Source organism: Vulpes vulpes, chromosome 14, assembly GCF_048418805.1.
Source record: "Vulpes vulpes isolate BD-2025 chromosome 14, VulVul3, whole genome shotgun sequence".
Lineage (NCBI taxonomy): Eukaryota > Metazoa > Chordata > Mammalia > Carnivora > Canidae > Vulpes > Vulpes vulpes.
In genome coordinates this window covers 74,222,568-74,245,892 of record NC_132793.1, presented here as the reverse complement: position 1 = coordinate 74,245,892, position 23,325 = coordinate 74,222,568, and the positions used below count along the sequence as shown (strand labels likewise).

General features: G+C 38.8%; 1 protein-coding gene across 3 annotated transcripts in view; it reads left to right on the top strand.

Annotated features, from left to right (window-relative positions):
• The window catches only part of MSH3 (mutS homolog 3), a 181,564-nt gene extending 158,931 nt beyond the window's left edge, over positions 1-22,633 (top strand). For 2 of the 3 annotated variants that reach the window (XM_072736893.1, XM_072736894.1), the window contains 4 exons: positions 8,403-8,589; positions 11,708-11,837; positions 18,935-19,103; positions 21,902-22,633. In XM_072736893.1, the coding sequence (XP_072592994.1) occupies positions 8,403-8,589; positions 11,708-11,837; positions 18,935-19,103; positions 21,902-22,010 (595 nt within the window). In that variant the 3' untranslated portion in view covers positions 22,011-22,633. The remainder of the gene's footprint in view (positions 1-8,402; positions 8,590-11,707; positions 11,838-18,934; positions 19,104-21,901) is intronic. The other variant, XR_011997048.1, reaches the window with a different exon arrangement.
• Positions 22,634-23,325: the final 692 nt, after the last annotated feature.

Sequence of the window (23,325 nt, the reverse complement as noted above, 5' to 3'; positions counted from 1 at the left end):
TAGAACTTTCTCAAGTTGCATAACCGAAACTGTACGCCCGTTGATTACAACTCCCATTCTCTCCCCACCCCTACTCCAGCCCCTGGCAACCACCATTCTACTCTCTGTTTCTATGAGTTTGTTTATTTTAGAAACTTCACATAAGTGGAGTCCGGCAGTATTTGTCCTTCTGTGACTGACTTATAATACTTATTTCAGTGTGAGTCAGTTGATTTAAAATAGGAGTCTGCTGGTAAGGTGAAAAATAGAATAGCTGTTAGAGAAAGTGAAGATAGGTGATCGGAATAGCTCAGGTCAAATAATATAAATTAGTGAAACGTCAGTAGGATTGAAAGAAGAGTACTGAGGACTGGATGTTGTAGATTACGGGAGCAAGAAGAATCCAAAGAGAACACCAAATTCTCATTTTTCATATTTCTAGAGCAAAGGTACTGAATTAGTTTTCTGAGTTGTGTAACAAATTGTCACAAATGCAGCAGCTAAAAGAAACAGCACAGTATTTCAAAGTTTCCGTGGCTTATGAGTTAGGCCTGGTTTAGGTGGTTCTGTGCAAGCTGCGACAAGGTGTTGGCCAGAGCTAAGTCCTCAGAGCTGAACTGCAGATGGATCCACTTACAAGCTCGTTCAGGTGTTAGCAGAATCCATCACCTTGAGATGCTAGAACCCAGCTCCCTGGTTTCTTGCTGGCTGTAGGCTACGGATGGCTCTCAGCTCCTAGGGACCACTCACAGATCCATTGCACATGGTCCTCTCCCAGTATGGCAGCATGCTTCTTCAAAGGCAGTTAGGGAGAAGGTCTTAGGGTCATTCTGCAAGCAAGACATAGTCTCATATAATGTCATATAGTCTAGGGAGCAAAATCTCATCACTTTCACTGTGTTATGCTGGTTAAAAGCAAGTCATAGGTCCCATCCACACTCAGGGGAGATGTAATTGTACAAGGAGGTGAAAACCAGAATGCAGAGATCATTGGGGTCACCTTATTGCGTGTCTACCACAGATACTTCCAGCCTCTTACAGCATGTATAGCGAGATGGTCAGAGTGTACGTTCTGGCATGAGACGGACCTGGAACTGAATCCTGACTCCATGACTGACTAGCCTTTTGGTCACTAAACCGGTTTCCTCCACCAGTAAATGGGGTAAAGGTCTGTCTCATGTGTGTCAGGAATCAGTGAGATAATTCAAACAAAACACTCAGGTGGGTCCCCAGACACAGTAAAATGTTCACTGTTTCTCACATGCATTATCACATTTGAGCTTCAGTCACTATCAGGAATAATTAAATTGAAAAATTAAGTTTTAATTAGAGGATTTGCCCAAGTTAAATAAGTTGATGTTGATATTCAGGATTTGAAACTTAATCTAATGGACTTTGTGCTTTACCGTTATGAGCATAACTGAATACATTCGTGAAAATTGTGGGACTTGAGAAGAGGATGGGCCCACAGAGGTTTACTATTCCAATCTCCCATTCCACAGATAGGAAGCTAGGACCACACAGGAAAGTTACCTAACTTGGTTAAGATGACATGGTACTTACTCAGTGGCCAAGCCAGTACTAGAGTGTTGGCCTGTTCCTTCAAGGTACTACTTTTTCTACCATATTTAGCTATATTATATAATTTGTAAATTGCCTGACTTTTTAAAGGTTTTCACTCCAGGGATCCCTGGGTGGCTCAGCGGTTTAGTGCCTGCCTCTGGCCCAGGGCGTGATCCTGGGGTCCCGGGATTGAGTCCCACATTGGGCTCCCTGCATGGAGCCTGCTTCTCCCTCTGCCTATGACTCTCATGAATAAATAGATAAAATCTAAAAAAAAAAAAAAAAAGTTTTCACTCCATCTTACAGGCTAGAAGTTCCTTTTTCAATGTGACAGCTAATTTTTTAATGCCAAGACATGGATATATAGAAAGTTCACGTTCAAGGCCTAAGGCCTAAAATAAGAATTCACCTATCTCTAGTGACTAAAACTCAACCTTTCTGAACATCTCTATGTATAAAATGTGATTTGCTTCTTTAAATGTAAATTTAAATTACCTACTTATATGTATATATAACTATTGACTATTTTATTTTGCACTGATTCATAAAGGCACCTCAACAGTAGTAATGAAATGAACACTTAAAAAGCACAGAATCTTGTTAGAGTCATGTTAGACCAATATTTCCTACATGCCTTAATCCACTGCAGTTGGGAAAGAAGACCTGATTTAATATTATTTTATTATTCTCCCTCCATGTACCAGATGTTATGCCAGGTGCTTGGAGGAAGAGAAAGGGTCAGCAAATGACCAGTAATTCCCCCACCCTGAGATAATAACTCTAAACATGTTGATAACTTATATTTTTTTCTGCACAGGTAGTTTTTAATAAAAATGACATAACATTTTTTAAATTATAGAAGCAACACTTGTCACAGTAGAAAGGAACTCAGACAGTACAAGGGGCACACAACTAAAAACTAAAAGGCTCTCCCCAACACCCTCAGCACCTCTGGCGTGAACCCTAGCCCTGTGCACTGGAGGCAGTCGTTCTGAGGGGGCCCAGTTTTCTTCGCTGGTAGTTAGACATTACAATATCTGTAGAATATTCTTCACTCTAATTTTAGATTTATTTACTTTAGACTGTATCTGTTGAATTACAAATATGAAGAAATCGTTTATCATTCCATGAGCCTTCCCATTTTTAAAACTATTTTTACTTTTACCTGTCCAGAAGGTCTCAACACCTGTCCTGCTGTAATTATTTCATTCTTTTTCTTAAAAAAAAGTTTTATTTCTTTATTTGAGAGAGAAAAAAAACAAGCAGGCGGAGGGGCAGAGGGAGAGGGGGAAGCAGGCCCCCTGCTGACCATAGAGCCTGACGTGGGTGGGGCTCCATCCCAGGACCCTGGGATCACGACTTGAGCTGAAGGCAGACACTTAAGCGAGTCAGCCACCCGATGCCCTGATCTCATTGTTTTTCAAAGGCTAGTTTACAAATGGAAGGACCCAGTAGTCAACATTTATGTTATTAGGATATATGGATGTGTTCCATTCACGTTCACTTGAGAGTTCAAAAAGTATATAATCCTTAAGGTGTGAGATTGTCAGAGGAGCCTCTCCTAAGCATCCCAGTCTAAAATTCTCATTTCTTTCTAGCTTTTTTTCACTTGTTATTCCCTATATCTCATATTTTTCTTTCGAATGCTATTTTCCCTGTTTGATCTCTTTCTTTGAGCAGTTTGTGAGGATTCAGGGTGGCAAATTTTCTGAGTTCTTAAAAATGTATGATAAGCTTTATTTTGTCTTCATATCTGTTTTAAAAGTTTAAATGAGGGGATCCCTGGGTGGCTTAGCGGTTTAGCGCCTGCCTTCGGCCCAGGGCATGATCCCAGGGTCCTGGGATCAAGTCCCACGTCGGGCTTCCTGCATGGGGCCTGCATCTCCCTCTGCCTGTGTCTCTACCTCCCTCTCTCTCTGTGTCTCTCATGAATGAATAAGTAAAAATCTTTAAAAAAAAAAAAGTTTAAATTAATATAAACTCCCAGATTTTAGATGTAAAGCAATTGCTCCCTTATCTTCTAGTTTGGCATTCATTATAAGAAGTTTGATAGCATCTTAGTTTCATCCTTTTGTTATGGTTTTTTTTTCCTCTCTCTCTCTCTCTCTGATGTTTTCAGGATTTTTTTTTAAATTTCTGTCATTTCTTAAATTTTACCAGTTTGTTTTTATATGTCTTATTAATCTTGGCATTTTGTGGCAATTTTCCATTTGAAGATGCATCTGTTTTGTCTTGTTTTTAAAGGTTTTATTTATTTATTTATGAGAGACACACACGCACAGAGGCAGAGACACAGGCAGAGGGAGAAGCAGGCTTCCTGTGGGGACCCCAATGCGGGACTCCATCCCAGGACCCCAGAATCATGACCTGAGCCAAAGGCAGACGCTTGACCTCTGAGCCCCCCAGGTGCCCCTAAAGATGCATCTCTTCAGTTTAGCCATAATTTCTTCTATGATATTACTACTTTTGTTGTGTCTGCCTTCTGTCCTTCCTAACTGGACAGAACCACCCTCAGAAACTGGCCTCTGTTAAAATGATTTGTGTGTATTTTTCATTTCTGTATCTGTTTACTGTGCTCAGAGCTATCTTTGAATTTATCTTTCAGATTAAAATCTTGGTCCTCCACAGTATCTAATTTTAATCCTGCCTATACCAGGAATTTTTTCAGCGTTCATATTTTTAATTTACAAGATTTTTTGTCCTCCAGCTGTTCCTTTTTTTGGTAGTCTGTTTTATTTTAAGGCTGCAGTGTTCTTAATCTTTTGAGGGTACAACTAGAGGTTTTATTTGTTTTAATTCTCTTTAGGGAGTTACATTTTTATTCATTTCCTCCATGGAACTTGTTTTGTTGGCTGTTCTCTGTTCTCTTTCCTCCTGTCAGTTTTCCTCAATTCTCCTCAGGTTTTTCTTTAATCTTGGATGCCATCCATCTATCTAAATGGAATGCTACTTCAGGTGTTCTCAGCACTGGCCTGTGCTTCCTCAGCACCTGGGAAGGCCTCTTTCCCTAGCACATTCCTCCACTGCATCCAGATGCTTTTTGGTTACCCAGCGTTTGCACATATGATTTGTTGTGACCATTTTCCAGTGTCATTGGTTCCGACTTTGCCAGTTCTCCTGATTGCATAGTTTTCCATCTAGTGTTACTTTTTTTCCCCCCTAGGCAATTGATTTTTCCAGTTTTTCACTAGATAACATTTAGAAATATATTTGTACATGCGTTTTTCATACCTCTGTGATAATTTCCATAGTGTTAATTTCTAGAGTGAAATTTGTGGATGGTGAATGATTTCTGACAGACACCACAAAATTGTGCTTTGGGAGACTGTAACAACTCTTGATCTCATCAAAGAATACCCTTTTCCCTATACTTTTGACAGTGGTAGATGTCATGGCTCTTTTTCATCTCTTTGCTAATTGAGGTATATAAAACAGCATTTTATTCTGTTTGAACTTGCATAATATGTGAATATTTTCATGAGTTTTTGTGTGTGAATTGACTCTTCCTGTTCTTTGACTGTCTCTGTTGGAATGTCCACCATTTTGTTTTGCTTTATGAGAGTCTTTGTTTTAGAAAGGTTAACCCCTTTTTACACATGTTGCAAATATTTATGTCAGTTTGTGATTTGCCCTTAACTTTTTCCTGTGTGTTTTTTGCTTTACACATATTTTGGTGCTGAGTTTATAAAGCCACTTATCTACCTATCCAGAGATTAAATTTCATTTATACCTCTTGGTATGTTTATTATTTCTTTTTTTTTTTTTACACTAAACTTTGCTTTTAAATCCATATACCTTTATTTTGGAATACGGTTTGAGTAGGGGCACATCTGTTTTATTTTGTTTTCTGAAATAACCAGTTAGCTGACATGTTTTTTGTAGATTGATCATTCATCCTTTCCTCCCTTCCTGATTAGAAATCTCTCCCTTGTCATATACTAGATGGTTTATACATATGTGTGTGTATCTTCCTAAAAGTATCTTCCCAAGAGCATCCCTACAGTTCATGAAATTTCTAGCCAGGCCACTCTGTTACCCTACTGTTTCTAAAAAACTCTTTAAGTATAATACTTGAACTATTGTATTAAAATCTTATTTAGTGCTTTCTTATTATCATAATTCTCTTTTTTAAGGTTTTATTTATTCATGAGAGACACAGAGGGAGGCAGACACAGGCAGAGGGAAAAGCAAGTCCCATGCAGGAAGCCCGATTTGGGACTCTATCTTGGAACTCCTCCGGGATCATGCTCTGAGCCAAAAGCAGACACACAACCGCTGAGCCACCCAGGCGTCCATTATTATTATAATTCTTGAGAATCAAAGACCATCCCCCCAACATTTGCCTTATCAGAGCATTTTGTTACCAGCTAAAGATTCATTCTTTTTGTCAGCTTGCAACTTGTCAGGAGTAAAAGCAACCTTGTTAAATAGGGATCAAACATTATGATTGTAAAGAATTCAGAGTGGTTTCAGAGATGGGAAAGTTTAACCTTCTTTGTGGTGAGGAGAAATATTAATAAACATTGAAAGTTGCTATAAATAACAGTATTATAGAATGCTGTGAATGAATAGAATGCATTCTGGTGGGCAGCCCGGGTGGCTCAGTGGTTTAGCGCCGCCTTCAGCCCAGGGCCTGATCCTGGAGACCTGGGATCGAGTCCCATGTCGGGCTCCCTGCATGGAGCTGGCTTCTCCCTTGACCTGTGTTTCTGCCTCTCTCTCTGTGTCTCTATGAATAAATAAATAAAATCTTTAAAAAAAGAGAAAAGAATGCATTCTGGGTCATAAGTTAGCAGCATTTCAGAAATTATGTCTTATAGTTATCGATTTTAAAATGGATAAAATTAAATCACTTTCTGTAAAACCTAACTCCATCTAAGGGAGAGTTATCATATATGGAGTTAGTTTCTAAATAATATGGATTCTCCTAAGGGTCTATGGATCTGTGGAGAAAATGTTGTACTCCATCTTCCCTGCCCAGTACAAGCAAGGCTCCAGCCCAGAAATGGTTAAGGCTGGATTTCACCATGATTTTCTCCATTAAGAAAAGGTACATTATGCTGCTGTAGGTCATGTGGATTATTATAGCAGAACTACATTGATGAAGGTATTTGCTGAGAAAGTAGTTAACCAGAACTCACAAAGCTGGTTAGTGGGTCGAAAACCTGATTTCTAGGTTTTGCTATTAAGTGCATGACCTTGAGTAAGTATTGCTTTTATGCTTCTCTGCCCCTCCCCTGCTACCCCCTTCCCTGCTTTTTTTCTTCAGAATCTTTTTTTTTTTTTTTTTAAGATTTTATTTATTTATTCATGAGAGACACACACAGAGAGGCAGAAACACAGGCAGAGGGAGAAGCAGGCTCCATGCAGGGAGCCCGACGTGGGACCCGATCTCGGGACTCCAGGATCACACCCTGGGCTGAAGGCAGGCGCTAAACCACTGAGCCACCCAGGCTGCCCAGATCTTTCTGAACTAAATAGGCATTTTCCCAAATGTGTTCTGCAGACCATTATTGCCACAGGGTTCATTGGGAGTTTTAGGGGTTCACAGTTAAATGAGTTAGAGAAATACTATCTAGTAGATCTTTCTCTAAAAAATGCACAATGTCGAGTAGAATATTAAAGGATCCTAGAAGTCTTACAGAGAAGAAAGAAACCCTTACATCTTTTGCACACATGCCATGACATCCTTAAGAACTGTGTTCCATGAAGTTCACTTTAGGAACCTGTATTAAGGTGTCTGAGATTACTAAACATCTATGATTCTAGTAAAAAGTTTTAGCTTACATAAATTATTTCAACATGGTATTATAATTTGTAATACACTGTGAGATCTTCTTAAGGAAATACTAGAGGGTGCCTGGGTGGCTTGGGGTTGAGCCAACCTGCCTTTGGTTCAGGTCGTAATCCTGGGGTCCTGGAATTGAGTCCCACATCAGGCTCCTCGTGGGAAGCCTGTTCCTCCCTCTGCCTGTGTGTGTCTCTGCCTCTCTCTCTGTGTCTCTCATGAATAAATAAATAAAAATTTTTTTCTTTTAAAAAAAGAAGAAGGGCAGCCCGGGTAGCTCAGTGGTTTAGTGCCACCTTCGGCCCAAGGCGTGATCCTGGAGACCGGGGATCAAGTCCCACGTCAGGTTCCCTGCATGGATCCCGCGTCTCCTTCTGCCTGTGTCTCTACCTCTCTCTCTCTCTGTCTCTCATGAATAAATAAATGAAGTTTTTTAAAAAATTGTCATGCGACCTAACCAGGCTACCTTTAAAAAAATAAAAAATAAAAAATAAAAAATAAATTTAAAAAAAGAAAGAAATACTAGAAAAAAACCCTTTAGTTCTATAATTTTCTAGTACTCATGAATTTTTAAACACAGAAGCATTATCTTTCCCTGTGAATACTAAAACTTTGGCTTGGAATGATTGCTCAGAAGATAGGGTCAGAGGTTTCCCTACTTTTGGGGAGATCTAATACCTCAGAATCTATCCATAGTCTTTCTACAAGATGCACTTAGATGTTAGGTACTCTTTTATATCCAACACGTATTTTCTTTTTTTAAGATTTTATTTATTCATGAGAGACACACACAGAGAGAGGCAGAAACACAGGCAGAGGGAGAAGCAGGCTCCATGCAGGGAGCCTGACGTGGGACTCGATCCCGGGTCTCCACGATCACACCCTGGGCTGACGGCGGCACTAAACCGCTGAGCCACCCGGGCTACCCATATTTTCTTTTGTTTAATATGATTTCAGCTATTATTGGCTCAAAGTATATAGACCCTCAGGGATGCTTATGGTTCATAAAGTAATACGTGGCTTCCTAATAAAATTCAGAGGAAAAATCAAGTTGTCTTCATCTTATTTGTAGGATGGGCGCTGCAGATAACATATATAAAGGACAGAGTACCTTTATGGAAGAACTAATGGACACGGCAGAAATAATAAGACAAGCAACATCCCAGTCCTTAGTTATCCTGGATGAATTGGGAAGAGGGACAAGCACCCATGATGGAATTGCCATTGCTTATGCTACACTCGAGCATTTTATTAGAGATGTGAGTATCTTACACACTTTTTTGTATGTGAATGGGGCATAGTGTATGGATTGTTTTTCTGGCCTCAGCTTCTCAATATTCAAAATTATCTTTAATTATTATAAATGACCCTATACCTTCAATCGACTGTTAAAACTCTATACATTAAACTTAGATGGATTGGCCCTACATCATTTCTCTAATTTTTTTGATGTGTCGTCTTTGCATTTGCTGAAGCAAAATAAACCTGGTCAGTATAATAGAGCCTCTCTGACAGTATTTCCACCCAGATCTGTTTCTTAATATCCTTGGCAAACTAATTGCAGGGACCCCTTCCCCACCTACTACCCAGTCCTTAAGGAAAGAACAAAAAAGGAGACAGAGCCATTTGTACCTATGAAATTCTTTTTTCAGTAGTATCCTATAGGATCTCCATAGAAGGCCTTTGATCTCATGTTTTTGTGTCTTTCTGTTTCACTCCTTCAGTGCATATCTATTTTTTCCAGAGTGCAGTTCTGAGCACCTCAGTGTGAAGTTTTGTTTGTGTTAAAGTCTCAGTTTCTGTCATCTCCATCAAACACTCCCCTTTATTAACACACTCTCCCTTTGTTCATTCTGGTCTCTTCCTTTCTGTCTCCTTCTTGGCACTTGCCCTGAACCTTATCTGTTCTTCAGCTTTTCTTTCTCTTTTTGTTCTCCATTTTTAAAACATTTTTCTTTTTGTCTTTCCTCCATCTTCATTTCTTCCTCTCTTCCTTACATAACCAATAAAAGCATATTTTTTACTCCTGTTTCTTCGTGTAACACAGAATGCAGAAATGAACTCTTTAAACTTCTATGGGTTTCAGTTTTTTGTTTGAACTTTTAATTAGATTATATAGTTAATGATGGCATGTTTTCCACTTTAAATAACTTTTCATTTTTCTTTAGAAAACTCTTTATTTGCAAAAAGAGCTCAGGAACATCTTTCTAATTATTGTAGAAACTACATACTACAGGTTCAGTAAAGTCCTGTTACTGCCTCCAAAGCACATTTTAAACATTGAATTAAGAGCCTTTAGGAACAAATTGTGACAGACTGAATTTGCCACTCTGAGTTTGATTTCATTCTTCCTACTCTATAGCTGCAGATCAGTTACTATGACTGCATAACAAATTACCTCAAGACTTAGTGGCTTAAAACAATAATAATCATCTTTTATATCTCTCATGGTGCCTGGAGGTAAGGAGTTCAAGAGCAGCTTAGCTGGGTGGTTTTGGCTCACGCTCTCTCCTAAGGTTGCATTCAAGTTGTCAACCAGGGCTGGTGTCATCTGAAGGCCTGACTGGGGCCGGGGGATGCTCTTCCAGTGTGGCTCACCTTTGGCTGGCAAATTAGTGCTGGCAGTTAGCCAGGGCTCTCACTTCCTTTTTCCTTTGGACCTCTCCATAGAGCTGTTTGAATAGCCTTACAGAGTGGCTTCTGGCTTCCTCCAGAAGAAGCATGCCAAGAGGCCAAAGTATTTTATGCATTGATGACAAAAATGCATTTCATGACCTAGCTTCAGAATCCACAGTCATTACCACCATACTTGTTTGAGCACAAGGGCGAGCCTTGATTCATTGTGAGAAGAGGCTGCTCAAGAGAATGAACATTGGGAGGTAAAGAACTTTGGGCCATGATAGAGGCTGACTACCAGAAGCAGTTTTTTAAAAGATTTTAGCAATATTTTAAAGATTCATTTAAGAACCCTCAGGAACAAATTATGACAATTAAATTTGTCACTTATGTTATCATTGCTTCTATAGCAGGTTTTTTTTTTAGTTTTGAATGTTAATGAAGAAAGTGTTATTTTTAGGTAAAATTTATATTAGAGGTAAGTCATTGAAGAGGATTCTTCAGGAGCAAGAATCTCTACCCCTTTTATAGATGAAAATCTGTATTTTCATGGTGTCTTTTGATTGGTGGGATGGGGAAGTGATAGCAGTGAGGAGGAATGAGGAGGCTGTGTATAGCGGCTGCAAGCTGAAAGTGGCCTTGAGGAGAGCAGTGTTGTAACCCAAACCCTTTGGTCTTCTGGTGAGAAATGTCTGTCAGTTCAGGGAAGGGGCATCATGGAGACAGCTGGTCCAAAGATACTTCAGAGCAGATTTTAAGAGCAGCTCTTCAAAGAAATCTTGCCTTAATAGGTTTATTGTAATTGTTATAAGAGAGAAGGCACATGTTCTGACTTTTAATGAGGTGAATGGCAGATGAATCAAAACTGAAGTTCTTTGATTTAATTACCCTCTTCTGATTTTTATCATTTTTTAAAAAGATTTATTTATTTATTATAGAGAGAACATGTGAGCAGGGGGAGGGGGAAAAAGACTCATCAAGCAGACTCCCCACTGAGCATGGAGCCCAGTGTGGGGCTCAATCCCAAGACCCTGAGATCATGACTTGAGCTGAAATTAAGAATTGGCTACTGAACTGAGCCACCCAGGCACCCCTTCTACTAATTTTTAGACCAAGATTTGGTGTTAACTTCTTTTAAGATTTAAGAAATTAGGGATTCGGGGATCCCTGGGTGGCGCAGCGGTTTGGCGCCTGCCTTTGGCCTGGGGCGCGATCCTGGAGACCCGGGATCGAATCCCACATCGGGCTCCCGGTGCATGGAGCCTGCTTCTCCCTCTGCCTGTGTCTCTGCCTCTCTCTCTCTCTCTCTCTCTGTGACTATCATAAATTAAAAAAAAAAAAAAAAAAAAAAAAATTTAAAAAAAATCTTAAAAAAAAAAAAAAACAAAATCTTTAGATTAAAAAAAAGTATTACTGTGACAGGTAAGGAAATTTGTGGATTAATGTTCGGTAATAATAATATATCAATGTTAAATTTCTTGAGTATAATAACTTTATTCTAGTTAGAAGAATATTTTTGTTATTAGAGGATAGAATTTTGGGTATTTAGGGATGAACTATCATATCTCCAATTCTCAAATGGTTCAGAAAGAGTGTGTGTGTGTATGTGTGTTTTGGCAAAATAGTTGATTGTCTAGATAAAGAATATATGAATGTTCATTGTACTTTTCTGGCAGTGTTTATGAAACTTTGAACTTAAAAGAAAAAGTTTTAAGTAAAACTTAAAAATAAAATAACATTTATTATGTCTTACTGTTTTAGGTAAAATCTTTAACCCTCTTTGTCACCCATTATCCACCAGTTTGTGAATTAGAAAAAAGTTACTTACAAGAGGTGGGAAATTATCACATGGGATTCTTGGTCAATGAGGATGAAAACAAAGAGGATCCAGGTATGAAATACCACTTACAATAAATACAACTAGAATGTTGTTGGTTTTCTTGTTGTTGTTGTTGTTGTTGTTGTTGTTGTTGCTGTTGGTTTTCATGTTTGATAACTCAAACTTCATGGGTACATGAACTTAGTGCTTGTTAGAAATAAAAGCTGTGGATGTTGATTATAAATGACATTTGTCTGAATTCATTTTCTCTAAGCTTAGGGTCAAGTAGAATTCACATTTACTTTTGCCGTCTCTGAGGGCTTCTCTGGTCTTTCTTTACTCATTTTTCTACCAGAAAAAGATGGGATCAGGGGGATGTGTAGGTTTTACTCTTAGATTCGTCTCGGGAAAAATGCCCCGACAATCAAGTATATTAGTCATCTTTAAAAATGTCTGATATATTTCCCCAAATATCATCCCCATTATTCTGTAGTGGATGTATGTTTTATCTTAACTTGACAGGGAAACTGGATCTCAGGTCAAGTGGCTTGCCTGAATGGGGCACCAGGGTGAGGGCTGAACTGAGTCTGGAATTGTAGGATTTGCTCGCAGATTCTTTTCTACTCTGCCAGAACTGGTATATGGGACCTACAGTATTTTTGCTAGCCTTTGCACTGTTTACCAATGTCACAGGAATGAGACATTTCATGGGAAAGAACACTATTAGCCAATAGAAATAAATTTAAGTGCTATAAGTAATTTAGTCAGTTTTAGTATAATTTTATTTTCCTGTTCAGTAGTAATTTTTTAAGCTCCCAGCCTGTGAGCCAGTGATCGTTTACACAGTTGGTGTGCTATAATGGAAAATCCATTACCCAAGACACTCCAGAGTCCAAATGTTATTTTGGAAAAGTACTAAAGATGGACCTGAAAAAGAAATCAGGCAGCTGGCCCAAATAAAACAAAGCACTGGACCTGAGATAAATGTAATGTTAGGCAATCCTTGCCTCTCACCACCATGCGGTTTTGAAAAACACATCATAAATTCTCTCATGGAAGCAGTTTCATGTCTATTAATCTGCATCCAAAGTGACAGGAGGAGCTTATAAGCTAAGACCCAGTGGGATAAACAAGAGTTCACCAGCAGGGAAGGGTCAGTGATAAGCGTTTATGTGAACTGACTACTAAGCTGTAAGTGTTCTGACATTTTATCTTATGGATTAAAATTTTTATTCATAGACATAATTTTAAACATTAAGTGATGCTAAAAGGCTCATGCTAACAGGCAGTAGACCCCTGCTTCTGTGCCTTCACTCCATGCCTCCTCCCCATCCAGTCCCAAGGCAGCTGCTTTCAGCTCTTTCATTGCTTTCTTCCATACTCTAAATAATAGGCTTATCTGCCTACCTCTTGGTTCATCATCATGACACATTATTACTTGGCTTCTCATTGTGCTGGATGGGAGTGTTCAACCTTTCCTGCTCTGACCTCCCAGTGTACTCATTCCAGTTTCCTTCCGTCTCATTCCTCTTCATAGTTTTCACTGTGACTGCCAGTAAGTATCGCTTAATCATAAGCCAGATATGAGGACAAGTGCATTTTCTTTCTTTCGCAACTTTTTTGTTTTTTGTATTTGTGAAGGTAACAATTGCTTTGTTTTCACTTCATTCTTTTATTTGAGTCTGTATCTGACTCTCCCTGTACTCTCCAATAGCTTTGTAAAACACCTCTCTAGACATTTTTCCATGTGATTGAACTACTGATTCCACTTTTTCTCACTGGAATCATTCCTCCTGGGGCCCTTTGTCCTACTCATTTGAACTGGTTGCTCCCTAGGCCTGCTGCACAGCTACTGTCCTGAGACCTACCTTTACCATCATCCTAGGAATTCTCTTACCTCACATTCTGTGCATTTGCTTGCAGGGAATAGGACATGTGAATTCACAGGGGCTCCAACATAAGAATATAAATAATCTCATGGGGCGCCTGAGTGGCTCAGTGGTTGAGCGTCTGCCTTCGGCTCAGAGCATGATCCCGGGATCCAGGATCAGGTCCCACATCAGGCTCCTTGCAGGGAGCCTGCTCCTCCCTCTGCCTATGTCTCTGCCTCTCTCTCTCTGTATGTCTTTCATGAATAAATAAGTAAAACCTTTAAAAATAAATAAATAAATAATCTCACATTACAGGGGCCTCAGAGGAAGAGTGGCCTTCGGCTCCTCTCCTTTGCAGCTCTCCAGGCTCTGCCTTCCTGCCCTGCTGGCTTTATCATGAGGCTTACGACAAGGTGGCTGCAGCTCTTTCATGCATGAAACCCAGAATTGACAATGTCCAAAGGGAAAAAAAGGAATCAACATTTCCTGTGACTCTTTCTTAGGGGTCAGGGAACTTTTCTCAGATGCTCACTAGCATCTCATCATTGTCTCATCTCCTTTTCAGAATTGAATCACATGCTCACTTTTTTTTTTTTTTTTTAAGATTTTGTTTATTTACTCATGAGAGAGAGAGAGAGGCAGAGACATAGAAGGAGAACCAGGCTTCTCACAGGGAGCCCGATGTGGGACTTGATCCCCAGACCTGGGATCATGCCCTGAGCTAAAGGCAGACGCTCAATCACTGAGCCACCCAGGCGTCCCACATGCTCACTCTTAAACCAGTTCCTAGAAGTGACAGTGACAGGGATGACTTTGATCAGCCTAGATTAATCAAGATCAACTTTTGGAGCTTGGTATGAGGACATTATCCCCGGAGTTAAATGGTCAGTGAATTAATTCCATATACAGTCAGGGTTTTCTTAAGGGTTGGAAAAGATTTTGAATAGGCTACTAATAATATTAACTAAAGGAAGTAAAAGTTTTGAGATTTTGCAGGAATGAAAACATCTCCAATATACCTTCATACTTGATTTATAATTTAGCTGGGGCTAGAATTTTTAGTTGGAAATAATTTTCACTCAGAATTTTGAAGCACGGGTGCATTATCTGCTTACTTCCGTGTTATTCCAGCTACATCTGTGTTTCTTCCATTACCTCTAATCTAAATCCTCTGCTGTCTGAATTAGAGGCCACTGCATAGGTCATCAGGCAAGCACCCCAAAGACCTTTTGGATGGCTTTTAAGATACTATGCTATTTCCCATGGAGGTAGGTAAAGCAGTAGACCAGCAGTAAGAAACATGTACTTTATTCTATCCCAGTCTGTAAAATCTTGGACAAGTTACCTAACCTCAGCCACCTCTAAAATGTTAGGAATCAGTCCCAAAAGTGACTTCAGAGACTGTTTGATCAGCACATATTTCTTTAATAACTGCCTACAGAAGTTTGGCTTTCAGACAACTTTTGCTTAGTTCCCCTGTAACAAGCAGAAACATGAATTAATACTTTCTCTGACTCTGAGTGTCAGAAAAGTTTTTCAGTAATATCCATCTAGGAAATGGTTGGTTATAGCTTATAAGTCCTCACCAAGAACTTTTAGTTACCATCTTCTCTGCTATCTGGCTCTGTCTCCACATTTCCATTACACACACACTCACACTCTCTCTCCATCTCCCCTCTAAGAGGGATGAGGGACAGTCCTGATGCAGAATATACTCTTAAAAACTCCCTAATATGAGGGGATAGTGCCTAGGTGTCTGTCAGTTGAGCATCTGACTCTTGGTTTTGGCTCAAGTTGTGATCTCATGGGTGGTAGGCTCAAGCTCCGTGTCAGGCTCCACACTCAACACGGTGTCTGCTTGAGATTCTCTCTCTCCCTCACTTTCGGCCCCTCCCACACCCCACTCATGCACACGCTCTCGTGCGCACTCTCTCTCTCTCTCAAACAGATAAATAAATCTTGAAAAATAAAAATTAAAAACCTCCCTAATGTGATTACGGAAGAGTGGTCACATTATTTTACCTTGATGGTGTGAGAACTACCATAATTAGTACTACAGTGGAGACCAGGATATGATGACAAATTCAGCAACTGTTTGTACTATGTTATGCAGAGCGATATAATATTTTATATAATTTAGCTATAAAATATATTTATATAGATATAGGTATATTTTATAGTTACATATAAAAAGTGTCCTATAGCTATGTATACATACCATATGCTGTATATATAAAGCAAAAAAAAAAAAACATCAGCGAAGCAATTTTTAACTAAGGGGGTTTTGTGGCATTAGTGGGCTTTCAGAAAAGGATAGAAGGATGGATGGATGGATGACAAATGGACAGACAGATGAATGAATTGTTTTTAGAAAGACAGCATGGAGGCTAAATTATAGAGGAGAGGAGAGTCTGGAGGTAGGTACATCAGTTAGAACTAAGCCTGTTGAAGTGATAAAGACTGTTTCTTTGTCTGAAGGATGAGAAGAGATTGCTTTTTTGATTGCCTGCTGCTCTTCACTTCACTTTTGGTCATGTGAGCATCAGAGGGTAACAAAAAATTACCGAGGTTAGCAGGCACTGGTTTCTCCACACTTCTTTCCCAGTCTTTCCACCCACCTCTTCACCTGTTCTTTGTGTTCCTGGAGTTTTATTTGGAGGCAAAAGGTATTCTTAGTGCTTTGTAATGTGAGTTTTAGTCTGTATTCCTGAGAGTGCCAGCATTCTTTCTACCTCCCACTTCCAACACCCCGCCTTAGAAAAGGGTTATTTGTTGCTGAATTCTTAGAGGAGGTTAAAGAAAATTCCATTATCCTTTTTCTCAGTTACGCTTTTTGGTTTTTAGCTGATAAAAGAATAAAGCATACACATTTATCAAATGACATACAAGGAAAAGCTCTTGGTAAACTTATAATAAGTTTATTAGAGTCTCAGACATCATTAGAAATCTGGTTCATTTTGGTTATTTTTGCAACATGGTGTAATTAGATTGAATTTCATTATAAAAGCTGCATAATCCTGAGGTGCTTTAGATTTATCAAAGATTAAACTATATGCAGCTTTGTCTTTCTATTATTGTGCTTCATTATACCCCAATTCTTTAGAAGTTTTTAGTTCATGTGTATGCATTTGTATGATGACAGCCTGGGTTTGTATGATAGCCTGGGTTCCCCAGGAAGCAGATTCTGAGATTTTTATGCCAGCTGTTGACTAAGAGTGCTCTCATGATCAATACCTGAGGGCAGGACTGGGTAGAATGAGGCTGTGTTGTGGTCATAAGGCTTCAGCCAACCATACAGAGAGCTCTGAGGTGGTATTGGTCTTTTTGAATTACCTCAACTTCGGGTGAGGGAACCTCCCTTTTACACGCTTTATTAGCTATTGTTGCATAACACATTACCCCAAAATATAGCTTAAAATAACAAATACTTATCACCTTGTCATTTCTCTGGGTCAGGAATCAAGGGGCAGCTTAGATGGACAGTTCCACCTCAGTTTCTCCTAAAGCTACAATCAAGATTGGCTAGGTCAGTCATCATTTTAAGGTCTGACTGGGGAAATTTACTCTCCAGACCTCTTACGTGGCTGCTGGCAAGCCTTAGAATACCTACTTCTAAGTTCACTCATGTGGCTGTTGGCCAGAGACCTGTTTCTTTCCATGTGGGCTTCTTCCTAAGGCAGCCCACGGTATGGCAACTGGCTTCCCTCAGAGCAAGTAAGCAAGAAAATGAAAGTGCCTGGGACAGAGGTCACAGTGTTTTGTAATCTCAACTCAGAAGTGACAACACATCATTTTTGCCATATTTTATTTTTTAGAAACACGTTGCCAGGTCCTGCCCACACTCAAGAGCAGAGAATGACACAGACATGAACACCAGGAAACAGGGGTCTTTGGTGGCCATTCTAGAAGCTGCCAACCAGGGGGCATCTGGGTGGCTCAGTCACTTAAGTGTCTGCCTTCGGCTCAGGTCGTGATCCCGGGGTTCTGGGATGGAGCCCCCCATCAGGCTCCCTGCTCAGCAGGGAGTCTGCTTCTCCTTCTCTCTATGCCACTCCCCTCCTTTCTGCTGCTTGTGTTCGCTCTCTCTTTCTCTGTCTCAAATAAATAAATAAAAACCTAAAAAAAAAACAAGGAAAAAGCTGCCTACAAACTCCCGTAGCAACCAGTCACAATGCAGGCGGCTCAAGACAGGACATGACCTCAGCAGACCTCTTCTTAAGCTGAGGTGACTCCCAAAGAGGAGATTCAGCTGAAGACTGGGCTGACAACCTTCCTGACAGCTGAGGAAGTAAACCCTTTAGTCCTAGTGGGAGCTGAGTGGAACTGAACAGCATCCGCTTGAATATATATAACTTAGTTAACCCAGTATATTTAATAAACCAGAATTTCTCACTCTTCTTATTTAAACTGTGCAACATGTTATATTTCCTTATGTGTTTTTTGGTGGTGTTTTGTTTTTAGCATTCTTAGAAACATCTCTTATGTGTTACTTTACAGAGTGTATTATTACATACAACACTGTTCAGTAACATTCACTGAAATAACACTTTTTTTTTTTTGAAATAACACTTTTTTAGTCTGTTTTTAAAGGAAAAATTATATTGTATTGTGATTCAGAATCATTCCTTTTCTGATAATAGCTGTTCAATTGAAATTTCTTTTTTTTAAGATTTTATTTATTTATTCATTGGAGACACACAGGCAGAGGGAGAAGCAGGCTCCATGCAGGGAGCCCGATGTGGGACTCGATCCTGGGTCTCCAGGATCATGCCCTGGGCCAAAGGCGGAGCTAAACCACCGAGCCACCAGAGCTGCCCTCAATTGAAATTTTTTAGCAAGCAGCAGAAAACAAAATAAATCTTTACCTTACACCAAATCAATGTTAAAAATCCTTTTAGGTGGAAGGGAAGGGGTACATGGCTGGCTCAGTCAATAGAGTGTGCAACTCTTAATCTCAGTGTTGGAAGTTTGAGCACCAAGTTGGGTGTAGAGAAAACTTAAAAGCAAAAATCTTTAAAAAAAAAAAAAAAAACTTTTAGGCGAGCTACAAGATCCTAAATCCAAGAAAATTTTCAAAACATTATCTTCCCTTTTCCTAGATATGCACAGTTGATAAATAGAGCCAAAATGTGATTAGGAACAATGTGGTTTTTGTTGTTTTTTTTTTTTTTTTTTTCAGATTGTAAATTTTAATTGAGTGAAGTTGTAAGAACTTATCTGTCTTATTTAATCTTCTACTTTGAACTTTCAGATCTGATTTCCTTTTTCTCCTTTTAATTTATTTATTTTATTTTGCAGGTGAAGAACCAGTCCCTGATTTTGTCACTTTTCTTTATCAAATAACCAGAGGAATTGCAGCAAGGAGTTATGGACTAAATGTGGCTAAACTAGCAGATGTTCCTGGAGAAATTTTAAAGAAAGCAGCTAGCAAGTCAAAAGAGTTAGAAGGATTAGTAAATATGAAAAGGTCAGAATGATCGTGTTGCATTTTTTAATTTATAATGAAACCTACCAATTTGTCCAAGGAAGAGGAATGTCCCGTAAATGAACATCAGGTTTACCTTTAAGCATCTCTTCAAATATTCTGAAACATTTAATTAAAATAAAATGAAAACAGATCTTTGAAAAGCTCATGTGAATTCAGTCCGCCTTCTCTAGTCAGATCTTTATCTGTTAAGTTGCTAAATTGGTTTTTCAGTCCTTTTCGAAAGAACTAAGTTAACTCCTTACTGTGTACCAGCATGTTAGTTGCTTAAAACGTTCAGTTACACAACAAATTACTAAAAGAAACCATGACATTTAAAACCTTTAGAATACTTCCTTTACTCACATATGGCATTCAGAAATTAAGAATTCTTCAGGACATAAAAGAAAATAATAATATTATATAACCACGTACTCATAGTCCATATCCTTGTGTCACTTCTATTGGGGATTGTTTGTGGCAAGTTTTTCATTCTGAACCATCTTCGGGTCACCCGGGGAGCTTCGTCGGATGCTTCAGACTCTTGATCTCAGATCAGGTCTTAATCTCAGCGTTGTGAGTTCAAGCCCCCTGTCAGACTCCACACTCCCTGCAAAGTCTGGAGCCTTCTTAAAAAGAAGAAGAAGAACAGCTTTATTGGGGCACCTATGTTGCACAGTCGGTTAAGTGATTCTTGGTTTTGGCTCAGATCATGGTCTCAGGGTTTTGAGATCAAGTCCCCTGTCAGACTCCGCACTCAGTGCAGAGTCTGCTTAAAGATTCTCTCTCCCTCAGCCTCTGCCCCTCTCTCCTCCCTCTGAAGTGAATAAATAAATCTTGAAACTACCTTTTGTCACCCTAGAATGCTATGTGAATGGAATTTACCTTTTACTCTTGACACTCAGCCAGTATGTGGTCAGTGTATTGACTAATCTTAATATAAATCTGAAGTATACTTTGGAAGAAAGATAGTCCTAGGAAAATATCATATTAAAAAATGATGAGTTACAACCTCCTCCCCCCCAAACATAAGATTATATTATAAAATGACATAATCTCCTCATCCATCTCCTGCCAATTCCTGCACTCCCTACGAAGTCTGATATGCCTGGAGCAAGACATTACTGCCCTGATTGATAGCCATGTGACCACGAGGGAACAGATTGTTGGTCAAAGAGAAAATCTTGGTCACCATCCTATAAGAAAAATTTTTAGTCCTGGAAATCATTACCAAATTTTAATATTGAAATAGTAATACCTAATATTAGTTAGACAATTACCAACTTGTATCCTGAACTACAGTTGTATGACCAACCTCTCCATTTTTCCTCTTGTGGTTCTCCACCTTGACACTCTATACTTTTCAGTGGTAAATGGTCATTGACCAAGTCCAAAGTGCTAGATTACTATAAATGACATGTAGTTTCCTCTGTTGGCATTCTTCTTTGGATCATTTCCACAATACCAAATTAGAAAAGTAATTATTTATTATGAGAGTTTAAAGATAAGCCCTTAGTTCTCACAAAGTCCAAAGACAAACCCTCTTTTGTTATCTTATTGTTATTTTTCTTTTTCCTTGGAGAAACTAGAATAAAACTTCACTACAAAGGTGTGTGTGTGTGTGTGTGTGTGTGTGTGTACAAAACAGCAATAAAATATCATATATACTTCTTGCTGCTATATAGCCTATATAATTCACAGATTATGATATCTTAACTCTTCTTTCTAACTACTGTGTGACATTTTGAAATCTATAATCTTGACAAGATAGAGAATTGTCAGAAGAGATTGCATTGGGGTAGAATCTGATCATTTATTAGGACACTATATTCATTATTTTTACCTTTTTACTGGAAGTAGTGCCTATCACATTAATTCCATTGACGAGATCAAAGGAACCAAAGGGATTTTGTAAATTTATGTGAATTTGTGATAAGTCTATGCAGTCATTGTTCTAGTTACTACTATTACTATATACAGTAGGTAATGTGTTAGTTACTATTTTTACGGCTTTACATATATTATCTCAATCTTTATGATAACCTTGTGAGACATAGGTACTGTCGTTACCCCATATTGTAGTTTGGGAAAATGAGGCAAAGCAAGGGTAGGAAATCAACCAAGACGTCAGGGTCCTATAACTAGTTAGTGGTGGAGCAATAACTGGAATTCAGATACTCTGGCTCCAGACCCTAAACATTTAACTGCTTGGTCTTCTACAGAAAAAATAAGTCTGTGTTATGTTGGCATTCTGCTCTTTCATTAGCTAGCTTTACTTTATTAATCAGTTTCACTTTTTCGTCCTGTGAGCACACACAGCCTCTGGCCTGAGTTAGAAGGGAAGGAAACAAGCTAGGTTCTCTCCTCCTTGGAGGTAGTAGTGGCAATCAGCAACCTCAGTCCTTGATTATAACAGTGTCACCAGAAGGCTGATTCTGGCACAACTTCCTAACCACAGAGTCCTGCTTGGTATTCTAAAGTGATAGATGTTTAAAAAAAAAAAAAAAAAAGAAGAAGACATTTATTTGAGAGAGAGAGAGTGTGCTCATGCAGGTGTGCAAGCAGGAAGGGCAGAAGGGGAGAGAATCTCAAGCAGAACTCTGTGCCTAGCATGGAGCCCAACATGGGACATGATCTCACAACCCTGAGATCACGACCTGAGCCAAAATCAAGAGTCAGATGCTTAATCAACTGCACCATCCAGGTGCCCCTGTCATAGACCTTTTGTAGCTTTCAGCAAAATGTATTGTCCCCCAACAATTTCATTTATAAAATAAATCGTTTTTTTTTTTTTCCTCCAGGAAAAGGCTAAAGTGTTTTACAAAGTTATGGATGATAAGTGATGCAAAAGACCTGCAAAAATGGACAGACGAGTTTGAAATGGAAGAAATTTCAGACTTCTCTTCTTGATTAAAATGAAGACTACATTTTTTAACAAAACATGGAGAATTAAAAATACCACCTGTACAAAACAACTCTCCGTAACAGCCTATCTTTGTGTGATGTGAACATAAAATCAGAACTATGGTATATTCCTATTGGAAACAAGCCCTTTGTGTAGAAAGACTATTCCAGGTTCTTGTCATCTTGACTTTATAAGAGTATCAACAGTTTTTAATATTAAGACCTCTGTTCTCTAAGTAGAAGACTTCATGAATAGTAAGCTTACATAAAATCTGGCCTCCTAAATGAAGCCCAACATGAACTTTTAGAGAGTGATAGAAAAATCTGATTCATATTTACTTGTTCCAGTTCAGATTAATTTGCACCTGGGTGAGAGGTCTAGCAGAAATATACCTTTTCATTTGAACTAAAGTAATTTTATAATGCCACCAGTTTATTCACTATAAGCATAAGAAATTTTGATAAGAAATAGAAAAGATTATCAGGCTTTTAAAAGTAGAGCATGGAAGGAATAAGAGCATATGAAATTTGAAAAGTTAAATACTGTCACAGTTTTAAGCAGTTTAAAAATTATTGGATGAAATTATTTGTGATTCAGGTAATAAACATTAATGAATACTTGCTATAAATAATGATCTTTTTCCTTGTTGAATTTTGGGTTTTTCAACTATCTTGCAGTTGCCTTTTTTTAGGCTTAATTATGGAACGGAGGTTGCTGCTCCTACCAAATTTACAGAACTGAACTCATTTATTTTGGACCTTTCTGTTAATCAGTATAGAAAATGTATGATCTCCCTGGTATCAAAGTACACAGTTTTGTTGATAGTTAACAACACTCCCTCCTGCATTTTTAGGTTGACTTATGTTCATCTGTGTCCCTGAGGCTTTTACAGCACTTACAGCCTGGCTTCTCATATGTATGTGTTTTCTGTTTGTAAAATTGTGATCTTAAACAAAGGCTCTCCCCCACCTGTTTGGTATTCCTGCTTGTTAAATGTCCTCCACACATATGATGGACATATTTCCAACTCCTGTAGTTTATTTCCTCTAGTGATCCTAACCCCTGGGCACAGAGGTCAGTACCATCTCCCAAGTTGAAGGGTGGTTGGTTGCTGTGCTTTCGAATCACTCACACTGTAGCCCTTTGATTCGTAGCCTTTTTGAAGTTAAGGGTATGATACCACTTGATTGATTCCATGATCGTTCTGAAGTACTAACACAGTGAAATTCTCAAGAGTGTCTGAAAATAGAGTAATTAATGGAATTTACTATCTAAATTTTAAAAAGACCAATACTTTTTAAATAGTGTTTTAGTACTCCA